The following is an 18,005-nucleotide window of genomic DNA, read 5'->3' as shown; positions in this document are numbered from 1 at the left end:
TAGTTAACTCACTGCTCCTGCAACGGGGTAGAATGTGGGACATTTAAGTCTTATCATTACCAACTTTTTTTAATGCTACGTTTTACTCTGTGATAACTAAATCATGGGAGCTAAAACAAAGGGATGGGTGAATGAGCTGTGCAGAAAAAAAAACCAAACTAAACCAAACCAAACCAAACCAAGAACAAATAATAGCATAAAACTGTAGCTTTAGTTAGATCCGAGTTAAAGTCAACGTGTCCTGTCCCACCACTTTTTAAAAAAACTTCTTTTATGTTCTGAAGCTGTAAAGGCATATTATCAGCCTGCATAACATCAATGTAAGAAGTGGCTAGCAGATTTTTGTAAAAACCTTCTTATATACTTGTTGTGGTAATCCTGCTTTTTTCATCACTTTTAGAATTATTATTTTAAATGTGCAGTTCATGGTTAAACACAATTGATTTGGAACTGTCCTATAACTGACAGATCTTACATGTTGGCCTAATTACTGACCTGATTCTATAGATGTAAGAGTTTAATGTCAGATGAAACTCTGCAAAATGCAGACTGGATTTAAAAAAAAGGGGTAATTGCAATATAAGTTACTTCTTCATGAACACTTGCATATCGAATGACAGTTTTGCTATCACAGCCCTCCCTTTTGCTAATTGATGTCAACCCTCTTTTTGCTAGCATAGCTATTGGACCAGTATTTTTCCAGTGATATTGGTTCCCTTATCTAGCTTACCATGAAGCTGCATAAACATTCACAGCACTACTAACATCAACACTTCTGTGGTGTTGTTTTTTTTTTTTTTTTAAAAAAAAAAAAGGTAGTTGTACTTTTTTAGAGCATTAAAGGACTGGAGAAGAGGAGGCTGAGGGGAGACCTTATTACTCTCTACAACTACCTGAAAGGAGGTTGTAGTGAGGTGGGGGTCGGCCTCTTCTCCCTAGTAACGAGTGATAGGACGAGAGGAAACGGCCTCAAGCTGCGCCAGGGGAGGTTTAGGTTGGATATTAGGAAAAACTTCACCGAAAGGGTAGTAAGGCACTGGAACAGGCTTGCCCAGGGAAGTGGTTGAATGTCCACCCCTGGAGGTATTTAAAAGACGGGTAGACGTGGTGCTTGAGGACATGGTTTAGTGGTGGACTTGGCAGTGATAGGTTAATGGTTGGACTTGATGATCTTAAGGGTCTTTTCCAAGATTAATGATTCTATGATTCTAAACAGGACCGCTGACTTGGAAATCTAGAAAGTATTAACAGGCTAAGAAACAACTGGACAAAAAGACAAAGAGGCCAAACTACCTAAGGTGGCTTAATGCAAAATCAGTCTGAGGTGTTAAGCAGAGCTATCCTGCATCAATTTGGAAGTCCCAAAATCGAGGTAACCTTCCACTAGCTTTGAAGATTTTGCTTCTTCAGGTTTCCTTTCAGCTAACCTGAAAGAAAAGGCCCTGGGGCTCAGGCAAGGGACAGGGAGCCCCGCCTGCAGCCAGGCCGGGGGCTGCGCCTCAGGCCGAGGAGGCGCCGCCTGCTCGCGCGGTATCCCGGCAACGCGAGGGGCGCTCGGATCTATGCCTTTAAGAGGGAGTCGAGCACCTACACGACCGATAGGCGGCTCTGCGGCCCCGCCCCCTTGCAGGGCGGCCGGCGAATGGGCCGATCGAAAGACGCGCTCTTGGCGCCGCGGATGAATTCGGGGCTCGGCCGGCCGCGCCTGGAGCGCGGGGGGTTTGAGGGGCCGCCGAGCCGCTCCGGCAGCTGCCGTTGCCGCGGCGCTCCGCTCCGCCCATGGCCTCCGCGCTGGTAAGGGCTCGGCCCCGGCCCCGGGCAGCCAGGGCGACGCTCCGGCGGGCAGGCGAGCGGCGGCTGCCGGCCTGCGAGCGGGCACCGCGGCCGGCGGGTATCGTCCGGCGCCCAGGGCTGCGCGGCTACAGCCGGCGCGGCCGCTGCACCCGCCAGCGGGAGGGCTCAGGGTGCGGGGACGGCTCGCCGCCGTGCTTCCGCCGCGCGCGGGACGTTAACGGTTCCTGGGGGGGGGGGCGGGGGGCTCCGCACCCCCCCGGAGCCTGACGGTGCGCACCCTCTCCCCAGGAGGACCCCGTCTTGATCCGGCCTTTCCGAGGCCACAGAGCGGCGGTGACGGGCGTCGCCTTCAACGCGGACGCCGCGGGGCTGGGTGAGTGCGGGGGACCGGCGGCGGGACCGGGCGCTGTTTGCTTTCCGGGCGGGGCGGCTCCTTCGCTTCTGCCCTCCCCGTCAGCTGGCGGAGCCGCCGGGCGGTTCCGGGCGCAGGTCCGGGTGCGGAGGCGGGGCGGGCTCCCGCGCCGGCCGGGCGGGCCGAGGAGTCTCTGCCCCTTCCTTAAGCGACAACTTTTTGAGCAAACCACAAGGCGGGAGGAGGGGTTTGTCCCGCGGCGAGAGAGGAGGAGGAGGAAGTAAGTGAGGGGAGCGCCGAGGCCGGAGGGGCGGGGGGGCTGCTCGGCGCCTCCAGTGCTGCCCCGCTCCCCCCGCGACCCCCCTGAAAACCTCTGGGCCCGGCACGGAGGGGCTGGCTGCAAACTCGGCCGGCGGCCCGGCCCCGAAGCTGGGGGTTCCCGCAGCCCCCTCCGTCCTGGGGGCGTGGGGGGTAGCCAGCAGTAGGTCACGGAGCTCCTCTCTGCTAGGGGCTGCTTTTAATCGCCTACGATGAGGATCCGTCTGGCGAGAAGATGGACGTGGGTCCGCAAAAGCTGCGTGCTTCTCGGCTTCTTGATGATCGCTTACTTTGTGGTCGAGCTGTCGATTTCTTCCTTCGGTGCCTCCCTCGCTGGGGAGAGCATCACCAAAGGGAGATGGGAGAGGCGCTTTTCTGACAGAGCAGAAGCAGCTGTGGATTTGGCTCGTCCAGTTTATGACAAATCCCCGCCTGATTCTTATGCTCTGGGAGAATGGGGTAAGCCCTCTCGCCTGCAGCTGAGTCCTGAGGAGAAGAAACAGGAAGAAGAGCTGATTGAGAAGTATGCAATTAATATTTATTTGAGTGATAAAATCTCTCTCCACCGGCACATTGAAGATAATCGACTGAGTGGCTGTAAAGCTAAATCTTACGACTACAGAAAACTGCCCACAACATCTGTTATAATTGCTTTTTACAATGAAGCCTGGTCAACGTTGCTGCGGACAATACATAGTGTTCTTGAAACCTCACCTTCAGTGCTTTTAAAAGAAATCATACTGGTGGATGACTTGAGTGATAAAGTGTATTTGAAGACTGAACTTGAAAAATACATAAGCAGTCTCAAAAGAGTTCGTTTGATAAGAACCAACAAACGAGAAGGATTGGTTCGTGCACGCTTAATTGGCGCTACCTTTGCCACTGGTGATGTCCTCACATTTCTAGACTGTCACTGTGAATGTGTTTCCGGCTGGCTGGAACCACTGCTTGAGAGGATTGCTGAGAATGAGACTGTTATTGTTTGTCCCGTCATTGACACCATTGACTGGAAAACATTTGAATACTACATGCAAACGGCAGAGCCCATGATTGGAGGGTTTGACTGGCGGCTGACGTTCCAGTGGCACTCGGTGCCTAAACATGAACGTCTCAGACGCAAATCTGAAACTGACCCAATCAGATCCCCAACGATGGCTGGTGGCTTGTTTGCTGTCAGCAAGAAGTATTTTGAGTACCTGGGTACCTACGATACAGGAATGGATGTTTGGGGAGGGGAGAACTTAGAATTATCGTTTAGGGTTTGGCAGTGTGGGGGCATGTTGGAAATTCATCCGTGTTCCCATGTAGGCCATGTGTTTCCAAAGCGTGCGCCCTATGCTAGACCGAATTTCCTTCAGAACACAGCACGTGCTGCTGAAGTGTGGATGGATGAGTACAAAGAGCACTTTTACAACAGAAATCCTTCAGCGAGAAAAGAAAACTATGGAGATATTTCTGAAAGGAAGATATTAAGAGAGCGTTTGAAATGCAAGAGTTTTAGCTGGTATTTAAAAAACATTTTTGCTGAGTTGCATGTACCCGAAGATCGTCCTGGCTGGCATGGTGCTATCCGCAGTGCAGGAATAGCTTCAGAATGCCTCGACTATGCCTTACCAGAACATCATCCTACTGGGGCTCACCTTTCTCTCTTCGGATGTCATGGTCAGGGAGGCAATCAGTTTTTTGAGTACACATCAAATAAGGAGATTAGATTTAACTCTGTATCTGAGCTATGTGCTGAAGTCCCTGAGCATGAAGACTTCATAGGTATGAGGAGCTGCCCAAAAGATGGATCTCCTATCCCAGAAATTATTATATGGCATTTCAAAGAAGATGGGACTATTTATCACCCTCATTCAGCAAAGTGCCTTACTGCTTATCGTACAACTGAGGGGCGTGCTGATGTGCAAATGAGAACTTGTAATGCTGCAGATAAAAATCAGATTTGGAAATTTGAGAAATAATTGCTGCTGGTAGTACAAATCGAATGGACTCTGATCTCCAAGGTTTTTACATGTGTGAGCAGATAGTGGCGTTTGATTGTATACCTTGGAATATCTTCAGATGCATCTGTAGTGGTGTAGAAAATATATCTGCTGTGGTGAACTATATGGAAGGCAAAAGTAAATGCTGAGGTTTAGTTTCTAAAATATTGATTACAGATCTAATGCCTTTTATTTTTGTAAAATTTTGCTCCATTATTTTCTTACTTTGGTCTGTCTTGATTATGGTAAAACAAAGGCTTTTGAGTTGACTGAGGAGGGATTTTTTTTTTTTTTTTAATTATACACATTAAACCTGCAAGATAATGTTACATAAAAGTAAAGAATCTTTACTTATAGAAGTTAAGGTTCTTGCAGTGGTATTAACTGACCTATGTTGCAGATACATTATGACATATGTATCTAACACCCTAAGTAATGCTACAGTAGCACGTAATTGAATTGACATTGATGTGAAAAGTTGAATCTTAAGCCTTGTAGTATTCTGCAGTTCTCTGGGAATTTACATGCTTTTAAGGGTTTCAGGGTGACAACTAGCTATATTACATTGAAGAAAAGGAAGGGGTTTTTAGTAGGTGGGCTTTGGCACTGTTTTGCAGTCTTGTGCCTATTCTGGAAAGTTTACCTCATGAGGGTGAGTCAGGAGCTCTCATGCCTTTAGAGAAGAGTGTGGTAGCAGTGGAACCAAGGACATGCTGGTGGTACCACAAATGGGAACAAATAGGGATGGCTACCAGTAAGAATTCCGTTTAAAGGTAACGGAGGAGGAAAGAAAGCACAGAATTGCATTAGCTACTGCTGTTTCTTAGCTATATATTTAATATTTACGTTGCCTCTGTGTAAGCTTTTGTATGTTTAAGTCTGGGATCCTAGGGATGCATAGCTTATATGACTATACCATGTATCCATTTTTTTTTTTTTTTGTCTGTCAGCGGGGTAGAGGAAGGAGGTGCAAAGGAAAACTTGGGCTGTTTTATTTTGTGTCATATTTTGACAACAGCTGGCATACATCAGCCCTAGGTAGAGTTTTGAAATAATGCAGCATATGCAGCCTCTTTCTAGTCACAGTAGTAGTATGGGAGACCTCAGGTAAGGCTGGAAAGCAGGAGGTCCTGAAGTGAAGGGAGTTGAAAAGGCAAAGGGCAGGTTGGAGGAAGCCAAGACTTGTTGGTTAGGTGGTTCACAGAACAACTTATTTAGAATGTCTTCTGTATCCTGTTATGCTGAGTTTTGAAGAATATTGATTCTTGAATCATGTCATAAATCTGTTTTGAGTGTGATTATGGACAGTAGATGTGATAGATATATTGTGCACTTGAAGAAAAAATCTTGTGTTGGTATCTGTGTTTTTAGCTTTATATGATTTAAGTTGAATGCTTATCTTAATGTTTCAGCCATTCCAGCTTTTCTGATTGCTTTCACTGAAGCGATAAATGTTCTTCAGTAGCCACAATGTAGTAATGCTTGACATGGGGCTGGTAGGTAGGAACATGAGCTAATGAGCAATAAAAATCTGGATACTTGAGGAATGTAGTAGGTGTGCATTTGCTGCAGGTGTTAGTAGGTAGAAGGTTTAAGAGGGAGCAAGTGAGACGTGAAATAAGTGAAGACTTGCCAAAAATTAAGCAAGAGTAAATTAAGATGTATTCTTGAATCTTAGTGGGTCTAAAGAGTTGAGAGGCTTGGGTGGAAGCAGGCTAAGATAGAAGGGGAACAGAAGAAGAAAATTTGGAGCTGTGGATGTAGTGTTGAATCATGCTAAAAATGCTTGCCACTATGTGGCATGGGTTGATTTAAGTCTTGAACTTATTTTTAGGAGGTTACTTGGAATTTGATTTTTTTTTTTCCACCCCCCCCCCCCCCCCGCCCCCAAGCTGTGTTGGTTTTGCTTTTTTTTTTTTTTTTAAAAAAAAGGGAACTTCTTTACTATATAAGGGAGACATTCCTGAAAAATTCCATTCCACTCTGCAGCAAGGAATTCTTTTGTGGACCCACAAGTTATAAGCCATTTATCAAATTTTTAAAAGCAGCAGTCATTATGTACTGGGGCAATAAATTATACAAAGTATGTGCTTTTGTGAAAAGCTTGATTTAAACAGTTACATTCAATAGAAATGACAGGAAAAAAGCCTGAGTTCTACATGGCAGAGCATAAGTTGTCTGTGCAATGCATGTTTCCTCAGATGAAAGTAATTAAATGGTGTGAATATGGACTATGCAACTTTTATACAATTAACTTTTTTAGGACTTGACAAAAACTAGATTTCATATAAAGAACTACCTTCATGTTAAAACTGACATTCAAAGTGTTCCTTATCTATTTAAGCAATAAGTCTAAGTGAGTCTGCCTCTTAAAGTTTGAAAACTTATTTTCTTTATGTATCTGAACTCTTCTTCCTTCTCCCCACCACCTCCCATTCTATTTTTGTGGTTATTTAAAAACTAAAAGGAAAAAAAAAAAGCGAAAGTAAATAACCTGGCCCTAAAATAAATAAATAAATAAATAAAACTAAATTTGTTCCAAATGGGAATAAAAAAGGTTGGGGGGGAGTGGCAGCTAGAGAAGGAGAGAAGAAAAAAAAAAAACTTGCCATTTCAAGTTCCACTAGTTTTGAACCGAGTTGCAGCAATTCTACAGAAATACTCCAATCCAGTTGTTTTTCAGTGTGTACAGATTTCTGGAAAATCTGAAACTCTGAAAGATTTTCTATTCTGTCAGACTTTGAAAGTTTGGGGAACAGTTGCATATATTTTAAACTACTGATTTTGAGTGACTTAAAAGAAATTGAATGTAAACTTAACACTGAATAAATGTGGGAGGGCCTTGGGGTTTCTTTTGAGAAAATAAAATCCAGAATGATAATTAAATGTTGGCTAGTGTGCTGACTCTTTTCTGTTCTGTTCCACTTGTGTAAGTACATACAGTGTACAGTAAAAACCATGATGAACTTGAACTTCATGGGAGCTATTAAAAGTTCATCATAACTTATCCACTGCACTTAGACTTCCAGATCAGCTCCCTTGACAGAGGTTTAATTAATAACTGTTTTCCTTCAAGTAGGAAATCTTGCAAATCACTGTTAAATATGTTTGTATTGTGACATTGCACTTTCTCACACTGAGATTTGCAGGGTTCCTGTAAAGTGTGTGGGTTTTTGGTGGTTGGTGGTGTTTGAATATTTACATATGTCACGTGCACAGCCCTGTACTCCATCTGACCTGTAATTCTTGCACTGGGTGAGTTAACTGTATTGAGGATGCTTCGGTATTTGGGGGGAAAAAAGGGTGACCAAGGGGTACATTGAGCTGTTACAGCCTGGCTGAGTATGTCTTTTCTGATCTTTTGCACAACTTCCTTGTAGCCACTACTGTGGTATTGTGGGAAATGGGAGTGTAATAGTAATTCCATCTTGCGGCAACTTATGTCTGCATATACGCATGTGTATATATGAAAAAGTATACCATCAATATTTACAACTTATAAACTGAACTTGGTTTCATTATGAAATGCCATGAAAAATTTTTGTGGTAGTCTGGGCTTCACATATCTGTTTAGAGAACTGCAGCAAGGCAGTGTATAAACTTGGCCTTTGCATAAGGCCAAGTCTTTATTCTTTGGTGTTAAATTCTGTTATGACTCATCACCAGAAAAGCAAATTACCTAGAGATATGTCAGCCATACTTGGGCATGTACAGAAAGCACTGGTGTTTATAACCTCAGTGCCTTTTTTTTTTTTTTAAACTGGATTAAGTTGCTTATTGGAGTCAGATCAGTGTGAATTTTCTTTCTTTTTTCTAGTTATATTTTGCACTTGATCAAATATTTTCATTACTACAGCAAGGACAAATTCTGTCTTTCACCTCTAAACGTGGTTCTGGTATATAGAATCACAGAATTGTTAAGGTTAGAAAAGACCCTTAAGATCATCGAGTCCAACCGTTAACCTATCACTGCCAAGTCCACCACTAAACCACGTCCTCAAGCACCACGTCTACCTGTCTTTTAAATACCTCCAGGGATGGACATTCAACCACTTCCCTGGGCAGCCTGTTCCAATGCCTGACTACCTTTTCGGTGAAGAAGTTTTTGCTAATATCCAACCTAAACTTCCCCTGGTGCAGCTTGAGGCCGTTTCCTCTCGTCCTATCACTCGTTACTAGGGAGAAGAGGCCGACCCCCGCCTCGCTACAACCTCCTTTCAGGTATTTGTAGAGAACGATAAGATCTCCCCTCAGCCTCCTCTTCTCCAGGCTAAACAACCCCAGCTCCTGCAGCCGCTCCTCATAAGACTTGTGCTCTAGACCCTTCACCAACTTCGTTGCCCTCCTCTGGACGCACTCCAGCACCTAGATGTCCTTCTTGTAGTGAGGGGCCCAAAACTGAACACAGTACTCGAGGTGCGGCCTCACCAGTGCTGAGTACAGGGGCACTATTGCCTCCCTGGTCCTGCTGGCCACACTCTTCCTGATACAATCCAGGATGCCACTGGCCCTCTTGGCCACCTGGGCACACTGCTGGCTCATGTTCAGCTGGCTGTCAACCAGCACCGCCAGGTCCTTTTCTGCCAGGCAGTTCTCCAGCCACTCCTCCCCAAGCCTGTAGTGTTGCATGGGGTTGTGGGGACGCAAGTGCAGGACTCGGCACTGAGCCTTATTGAATCTCATACAGTTGGCCCTGGCCCAGTGATCCAGGCTGTCCAGATCCCTCTGTAGGGCCTTCCTACCCTCCAGCAGATCAACACTTCCACCCAACTTGGTGTCATCTGCAAACTTACTGAGGGTGCATTCAGTCCCCTCATCCAGATCATCAATGAAGATATTGAACAGGACTGGCCCCAATACTGAGCCCTGGGGAACACCACTTGTGACTGGTCACCAACTGGATTTGACTCCGTTAACCACCACTCTCTGGGCTCGTCTGTCCAGCCAATTTTTAACCCAGCGCAGAGTGCGCTTATCCAAGCCGTGAGCAGCCAGCTTCTCCAGGAGAATGCTGTGGGAGACAGTGTCAAAGGCCTTACTAAAGTCCAAGTAGACAACATCCACAGCCTTCTTATCCACTAAGCAGGTTTCCTTGTCATAGAAGGAGACCAGGTTAGTGAAGCAGGACCTCCCTTTCATGAACCCATGCTGGCTGAGCCTGAACCCTCGGTTGTCCCGCATGCAACGCATAATGGCACTCAAGATGATCTGCTCCATCACCTTTCCCGGCACTGAGGTCACGCTGACAGGCCTGTAGTTGTTGCGTTTCCTCTGTGGAGCATGTGCAACAGACCTGTTTGTTGTACAGCCCATCTTAAAAAACTGTTCTGGACCTTCTGTGTTTCTTTTGTTTCAGTTCCAATACTTTAAATTAGCCTTGGAGATCTGTTGTGGACCATTTACTGGTGGTCTAGTAATTGAAAGTCAGACTGTCATACTGGTGTACTTAGCAAGCGCTGACAGAACGTAACAACTGGGGCTGGTCTGCATTGCTGTAGGACTCCATGTATAATCTGTCCTGGAAGGTCCTTGCTCCTCTCCTTTTGAACACTTAAATGCATAGATGACATGAACTTGAGGGGAGAAAAATGCATAAAAGGATAAAGAAGCAATTATTAAGATACTATGCTTGAGTAAATTGGAAAAGCATTTTTATAAATTAGGCAAAATCCCTTAAAATGGAATAAAAAGAAAAACAGAGGAGTTTATTCGATAATAGTAAATTATACAGTAGATTTTTCATGTATAAAACTATTTTTAAGGTTAGTATTGATAATGGAAATGATTGCTGGCAACACTGTTACCCTATAGACTCTTGTATTTTGTGCTTGTGGTTAGCTAAGATAAAATGTTTACTGTACAGCCATATGAACCAAAGTTGATTTCAGCAAGCAGGCTGAATCAATGGGGAGTAGCCTGGCTTGGTTGAGCCTTGTTAATGGTAAAGGAACCTGGTTTCCTTGGCAGGACAGGGGCTAAAGTTGAATGTAGATTGAGTGTTTTGGCTTAGAGTTTCCTTTTCTGGGTTTACGCCTCTCGCATACTGTTCGGATATAGACTCACATCAGCCTGTGTGCCTCACGAAAATAATTCTGCAATGGATTTCTCAGTTACTCCCTCTTTCCTGTGCAGGTCCTGAACATCTGCCCTCTACCACCCCTGGGGTGGTGTCAGCTGGGCTGGAACTGCAGTATCAGAGATAATAATAGCCTTTGAGTGTCATGGTAATGAGTGGGTGGCTTCAAGAGAGAAACCTGCCTCAGGATGGAGAGAGGATGCTGTGTGAGAGTAGGCAATAGGGAGTCCAGAGGGAGAGCAAGGAAAATGCTTGTGGATGTCCCAGGGAAAGGAGAACTTCAGGTCACTGCTTGTGTCAGGTCACTGCTGTTAGGAATGATATCTTGTGTTAAAGTTGGCCTGTCTTTTCAGAGTTAAACACTTGATGACTGAAGAATTTGTCTCTTGTTCTTAGTATTTGGTAATGCCAAATCTGGATTCATACTTAATGACATGTGCACGATGTTCAACTTTGGATTTTTTGTTCTATATCTTTAAAGTACTTGTAAGCCAGTTTGCTTAATATGTGGGAGAGCTACCTGTTAAGAATTATCCTTTACTCCTCCCAGCCTTCCGATGTCTTTCCTAAAGCCTGGTGTTGGCACTGCTGGCTGCCAGGCTTCTGCTCAGGCCAAGTATCCATTAAAACCCAATAACTGCTCCCTCCCCCCAATACTCAGTAAGTTCACTGGTGAATCCAAATCCATAGTCATTAGCTCTGATTTTTCTAATAACAGCGAGCAGACTCATAATATCTTTTATTTCTTGTCAGCTACCTCCTCTTTGGATAGGTTTCTTATGGTGTGGAAGCTGAAGACGCAATGCAGAGCTTACAAATTTGTAGGCCACGTGGAAGCAGTGACCAGCGTACAGTTCTCACCAGATGGGCAGCTACTTGCTTCAGGTTCTCAAGATCGTACTGTCAGGCTATGGATTCCTTGCATGTGAGTATAACTGGGTGATGTTGGCTATGCCTTTCATTAATGTGCAATGTGAATATTGGAGTCTTTACGCAAGAAAAGTTTATCTTTCTTTCCCACGTGCTTGACTGGGCTTTGACAGAAACAGATTGGGAGCACAAGAAACACAATTCTTTACTGTGTTACTTTGTTCTTTACTGAATATTCTGTAGTTTCCAAAGAAAAATACAGCAATTCAGAGGTCATAATTTCATGTGTGTAGGACTATGCTTGGTAGTATTCCTCTGGCTTAAAGGATACATTTATTTTAATAAGGATTGCATGGTTGCACTTAATTTTCAGGAGACAAGTGATGAAGGAAACAAAAATATTAGCATTTTTGGAAAAAGAAGTATTTTGAACTGGCTTTTGTTAGACTGTTCTCAAGTAGTAGTGATTATGAGCTAGAGAGTGATGTTACTTTAACTCTTAAGCATTTAGTAGATTACTGTATCAAAAAATATAGTAAATTCTCTTTCAAATACTGTATGAAGGCTAATGCTGCTGGTTAATTGCACTGTTTTCTAAAATTGGTCATATTAAATACAATTACTTTAAAGTCTGTTATTTTAGAATTTAATATACAAATAAGGCAAAAAATATTGGCAATACTAAGATTTAGCCTGTATATGTTGCTTTTTCATTTGGATAAGATTCCAAAAATGTTAACTTTTGAGTTTTATGGAATTTTAAACTTTTTCAGTTTAATATAATTGTGTTTTGGTATGGTTGGTTTTTTTTCCCCAGTCATGGAGAATCGTCAGTATTAAAAGGTCATACAGCATCTGTTCGTAGCGTGAGCTTCTCGCATGATGGCTACTTTCTAGTTTCAGCATCCAATGATAAATCAATAAAAATATGGAGTGTTCGCCATCAGCGCCTTTTGTTTTCCCTATTTCAACACACTCATTGGGTTCGCTGTGCCAAGTAAGCGTTGTTTTTATTGTCTTTGTAAAGAATCAGAACTCCTAACAAAGGGTTTTTATTTCTCAGGGCAAAACTAAGAGGAGAAAAATCTGTGAATGATAAAAGATAATCTATCACTGATAATAAAATTTTAATAAATAAGTCATACACACAGGCACGTTTTATGTGTATCTCCTAGTTGAAGTCTGAAAGCTTGTTCTGTGTTAATATATGTACATATTAAATCTGTTGCTGGGTGTTAATTCTTTTGCTTTAAAGGACAAATAATGTCTTCTGTATTTATTTTCAGTCAGTATCCTGTCTGTTTCTCCAGTACTGTATGTTTTTGTGCTGCATTAACTTATTTCACAGCATTCACTTGTTTCTAGATTTATTATGCACAGTAGGGGTTTTCTCAATTATTCTTGGAACAGTAGTGGCATAAAAGAATTGTCATGAGTCAAAATGAGTTAAGCTTATGTAACTGGAAAAGGTAAAAGAAATGGCCTTTGTACTGCAAGTTAAGATTCGCACTCTATTTAAAGGCAGGGCAGCTTTTCAAAGGCAAGAAAAGATTGTTCTTTGATTTATTTTTTTTTTTCTTTCCTCCATATTAATGGAAAATCTGCAGCTAAGAGAGGCCTGATTTAAACCTCTTGAGAAAGAAATTTAATACTGGTGAAATGCAAAGCCCTACAAAGTTCCAAAGTATCTAATCATTGAAAAGAAAAATAAAAGCTATAGGAAATCATATGTGGAAGTTCTTGAACAGTGTTCTAATGTCCTTGCATAGTTGTTCAATGTGAGAAATAATAATGATTGGTGAAATTATAGACAAATCAATTTTCCTGTTTAAAAACCTAGTCTGCTAGTCTAGGAATAATCATGAATGTTTTGCTTGACAGTTTGTAAGGCTAGAGAGAACTCACAGGAGAATATATATGTAGGTTAAAATTGAATGCAAGGTTCTACTGTGTCCTTTTTGTCTTTTTGCCTATAGTTTTCTATAATAATCCCTTTGGCATCTGAAGTGACAACCTTAGGCTGCTGTTACCTCCCCTCTCCCCTCTGTCTCTTTCTCTCGCTTATGGCTCTTTTTAGTTGCAGTTGATTGTGAAATGGAGAGGGGAGGAGTGGCGCGAGAAGCTTTTCTTTTCGTTTTTATTACTCCATGAGAAATATGAAAAATTAAAATGTCTGTTGAATGTTACACATCTTAATTCCAAACAGGCTTTTTTCATTTTGGTGTTTTGCTACTTACGTGTCTAATGCTGATTTAGGTAATATCAGTTTTTTAGTAATGTATACACTTGCATGTTCCAGATTTTCACCTGATGGAAGACTAATAGCATCTTGCAGTGAGGATAAATCTGTTAAGATCTGGGATATGAGAAATAAAACTTGTATTGATAGCTTCTTAGATTATGGAGGGTAAGTGTTACTAGAAAAAAGGAGAAATGTAAATGTGTAATTTTAATGAGATTAAATTCATGTTTTGTGGTATTAACATCTATATTTGTTATATCTGAAAATAAATCAAACTTCTACCACCCATGTAAACTAAAATAATTCATTTCACGTTTTTCTAAAGAGGTTAACTGGCTACACTTATCCAGCTGTTTTCCAACAGTCAAGAAATAAGCCAGAGAGAAGTCAGATTGCTCTTGGATTTTTGAACGTTTTCATGTTTTTCTTCCGTTTTGATAATGCTATTTGATATTGTATGCTTCAACAAGAAGAGAAGTTTAAGAATTCTCTGCTTGTTGATGAAAACAGTATTCTGTTAACTTCAGTGACCTGCCTTATTTAGGTTTAGAAAATACTTGCTTTTATTTATCTGCAGTTTTCTTGGACATCTTGGAACCAGAGTTTTAATTAACAAATGCAATGGAATATTAATCTTGTATATGTGCTTTGCTAATTTCATGGCTGCCATCTCTATCCTTTTTCCAAGGTAAAAGGTTGTTATAGCTAAATATTCTGTTCTTAGGCAAAAATATTTCACTTGCTGCTTACAAACTCTTTGCAGCGCTTTCTTCTAGGAACTTTGTACTCTTACACAAACTGTGAAGGTTTGAGTCAGGACAATTATACTATCTTTTTAACAAAAAACAGATTATACAGTCTGATTTATCATGCACATCTTATTTTCTTATGCTTATTTCAGTTGCTTGAAATACCTTATTTGAGTTTCCATACATGTGGATTCCACACAAGTTTGTGGCAGCTCAGTGTTAATATTGTGGGTTTTATATATATATATATCTATCCAAATATTTCTGTGGAAACATGTAATCAATCTATTTTCATTAATTATACTTAGATTTGCAAATTTTGTGGATTTCAACCCAAGTGGTACGTGTATAGCTTCTGCAGGTTCCAATCATACAGTGAAACTGTGGGATATTCGAATGAACAAGCTACTGCAGCATTACAAAGGTAAAAACAATGTACTTAGTTGTATTTTCTTTAGAACTGATCTCTTTGCAATGAAATGTGATTTATTTAGATTATATGATTTTATTCCTTACCGGGGAAAGTGAACAAACAGGTCATATTGGCATTTTGTAAGTAGTCTTTTTGTAGTCTAGCAATCCTAAAAATCCAGTCTGAATCCTGATTATTCCTTTGCAATGCTTCCCTTAATTTTTAGAACAGAACTAAGCAAATTCTCTGGAGAGTCTGCTATGCCCCAGCATTTTGGTTGCTTCTCCCTCAAATGAAGTAGGTTGTTCTTTGGGAAGTAGAAAGGAGCGAAGAAATAAAGTGTACATTTTCTGTTAGTAGATACCTACAATCTTTGAATATTGTCTTCTGTAAATTAGTTCACAGAGCAGGGGTTAATTGTGTATCATTCCATCCTTCTGGTAACTATCTCATCACTGCTTCTACTGATGGTACCCTTAAGATTTTGGACCTCTTAGAAGGAAGACTTATTTACACTCTTCATGGACACAAGGTATACACAATCCTGTTTAAATGGAGATCTTATCTTTTCAAAGGGAAAGTAACATTTATGCCATTGTGTCTTGTACCTTGCAACTTGCAGATAAACCTTAGTGGACGGCAAAGTGTTGTATTAATACACCTTGTCACAAGTGCATAAGGAAATGCACCAATTTTACTTGCGACTATGCGGTTAATCTGTCAATATTGTATGCATGCTTAATGTTAAGTAATTAATAATTCACTCTCTTGATTGTCAAAATCAATTATTTGTCACATTAGTCTTTTTGTCTATTGAAAAACAGTGCTGTCTAAGGAGGGGGAAGCTTATGGAAGATAACTTTTGTGAAGAATGGCAGACATTTTCTCCCTTTCCTCTTAATGCAAAAGAAACCCTACTTTTCATAATGAATCACTCGAACACATTGTCTTGAGTAATGTAATATATATTTGATATTTTTTCACTGCAGAGTTAAAGCATAAAATCTAAGGAAAATGCCACTATTTTCATAGTATTGATTGTAGTAATTGTAATGCAGCATCTTAAAGGTGTGCAATACTAGCTTTTCAATCAAGCTGTTTTGCAAAATTTCACTACAGTTCAATTGTTCCTTATTTTATTAAAATTGAAAAAGTCTATTTATATTAGATAACGGCATAAGTGTTTTTCTCTTTGCATTAAAATACCATGATTACAGTAATAGTGTAATTTTACTGTATGCTAATTATTTTTTTCTTTCAGGGACCTGTACTTTCTGTGGCTTTTTCAAAAGGTGGTGAAAAATTTGCCTCAGGTGGAACTGATGCTCAGGTTTGTGATATTGTCTCTTTAAATTAAACGTCTTAATGTTTGTTACAGTAGATGGGAGTTAAATATAGTACATCACAGTAACACGCTAATTACAGTATGCTGACATACATTCTGTCTAGTAGTGTGTTATATAGACTTTGTTTAGTCTAAAGTTAAATTTGAGGAGAAAAATGATAAATACGTCATTTAAAAACTTGATCTTAACTATTTTCAATCAGATGTTACAATGAGGAGAAGACCATAGTACTAGCCACTTCTGTTTTACACATTAAAATAAAGGAATGATTTTTAAATAGAAATATTTTAAGTGTTGCAGTTCAGTGTCAACAAAGTAGTTGTGTTGCAACTAGTATTAACGCCTACATGCTCCATTATGTTTTTACTTCTTTTAAAGTCACTACTCTGTAAGTGCAAGAATTAAGTTGTACTACTAGGAAAACTTTGGCTAGAATTGGGAAAAAAATTCTTGTGTTAGCTTTGCTAATTTACGCTGGTGAAACAGCACAGTACTGGATTTTGTACAGGGAAGAGTTGTTTGAGCATTAAAACCAAAAATGTTATTTTAAATTAAACAGTAAATCATACAATTAATCTTTATCTGCTGTGATAAATCTCACAATTACAAAAATACTACCAAGCTTGGAATCTTCTCTATCAGGTTGTTACATTCTCCAAAAAGTAAGAACTTCTTTAGCCCAAGGCTTAAAGTTTCACAGTCTGAAATGTTCCTTAATATTAGTTGTCTTTTTCATTGTTTCCTGTTATAAAAAGCTAAAAGCTCAATGTAGACACAGAAAGCCATGGTATAGAAATTAAAATCTTTTTTGAATTTACCATAAATCATGTTTATATGTTTTGTGGATTTTGAAATATGTTTCAGCCAGTAACAGAGACAGTCTTGGAAAATAATAAATACTTTTCAATTGAAAACTTCAGTATCATTAGCAAGAATACAGTCTGTTTCTGGTTTTTACTTGATGCTTCAGGTAGCACACTTTCTAGAATGACTTGAAAGCACTCGAAAAAAATTAAAATTGCTTTTATCAAGGTGTTAGTAAGAAACAGTGCCGAGACTTGCAGTTATTGGAAAAGTGAAAATGTTAGCAAACTTCTAATACTAATTTTACAAGCAGAATAAAAAAAAAACAGGAATGGGGAAAATATATTTATTCCTTGAGCCACTAGTCTAACATTTTATTTTCCATACTAAAGGGTTTTTTATGAGCATTTTTCAGTTCCAAAATGAAACTTTGATTCCCAGGTAATCCTGAATTGTTGATCTTACTTTTCATGAATACTTTCTTTTCAGTTTTATGATGATTGATATATTATACTTGACTTGAGAGGAAGTGAAATGCATGTATTAAACTGGGTCACATGACAGAAGATTCATCAGAGAAACTGTGATGATGGGAAGGACCTACAGTATTAAGCCTAACTCAGCCTCCCAAATAAATGCCAGCATACCCTGGGAATGCCTGTCTTATTGCAAGGTTCCTTTGAATTTGGGGACCTCTGAATGACATGCATGTTCAGTACAGTCATGTCATTGCCTTTCTCCTGCTCTGACTCTATGCTGTAGAGCTGGTGGTGCACGGGATCATGGAGTAAGTAGGTATTATAGTGCACAATCTATAAGATGACTCATGTTTCTCCGCAGTTGGGTATAGTGGTTTCATGCTGAATGCATGAGAGGGAAGATCCAGTGTCATCAGGAAGTGCTTTCTTAGGTAAATGTTGAATTAAAAATGTAGTCATAGTAGGTCTAGTAATGAATCCTGGTTTTATTTACTTACAGAAAGGCATCTATCTGTTGAAGCTTTTCCCTTTTTCTTGTCAATGTTCCTGTGGGAGAGGGCTACTTTGCTGTAACTTTC

At 40.7% G+C, this 18,005-nt stretch overlaps 2 protein-coding genes across 4 annotated transcripts in view; both read left to right on the top strand.

Moving 5' to 3' along the window:
* Positions 1–1,652: 1,652 nt before the first annotated feature.
* The window catches only part of POC1B (POC1 centriolar protein B), a 56,972-nt gene continuing 40,619 nt past the window's right edge, over positions 1,653–18,005 (top strand). For 2 of the 3 annotated variants that reach the window (XM_087765460.1, XM_087765459.1), the window contains exons 1-8: positions 1,653–1,794; positions 2,083–2,167; positions 11,279–11,450; positions 12,213–12,392; positions 13,695–13,802; positions 14,695–14,810; positions 15,197–15,330; positions 16,060–16,128. In XM_087765460.1, coding sequence (XP_087621586.1) covers positions 1,780–1,794; positions 2,083–2,167; positions 11,279–11,450; positions 12,213–12,392; positions 13,695–13,802; positions 14,695–14,810; positions 15,197–15,330; positions 16,060–16,128 — 879 coding nt within the window. In that variant the 5' untranslated portion in view covers positions 1,653–1,779. The remainder of the gene's footprint in view (positions 1,795–2,082; positions 2,168–11,278; positions 11,451–12,212; positions 12,393–13,694; positions 13,803–14,694; positions 14,811–15,196; positions 15,331–16,059; positions 16,129–18,005) is intronic. The other variant, XM_087765461.1, reaches the window with a different exon arrangement.
* GALNT4 (polypeptide N-acetylgalactosaminyltransferase 4) lies at positions 1,741–7,317 on the top strand. Its single transcript, XM_087765457.1, has 3 exons — positions 1,741–1,794; positions 2,083–2,167; positions 2,655–7,317. Exon 3 carries the CDS (start codon positions 2,677–2,679, stop codon positions 4,426–4,428), a length of 1,752 nt encoding a protein of 583 aa, XP_087621583.1. The 5' UTR covers positions 1,741–1,794; positions 2,083–2,167; positions 2,655–2,676; the 3' UTR covers positions 4,429–7,317.

The sequence above is a fragment of the Nipponia nippon genome, unplaced genomic scaffold, assembly GCF_047370975.1.
Source record: "Nipponia nippon isolate SJK-2023a ecotype South Korea unplaced genomic scaffold, ASM4737097v1 scaffold_3, whole genome shotgun sequence".
Lineage (NCBI taxonomy): Eukaryota > Metazoa > Chordata > Aves > Pelecaniformes > Threskiornithidae > Nipponia > Nipponia nippon.
This window is presented reverse-complemented; position numbering and strand designations above follow the sequence as displayed.

Excerpts from the sequence above, each read along its gene's own strand:
- GALNT4 (XM_087765457.1), top strand. The coding sequence starts at position 2,677 with ATGAGGATCCGTCTGGCGAGAAGATGGACGTGGGTCCGCAAAAGCTGC.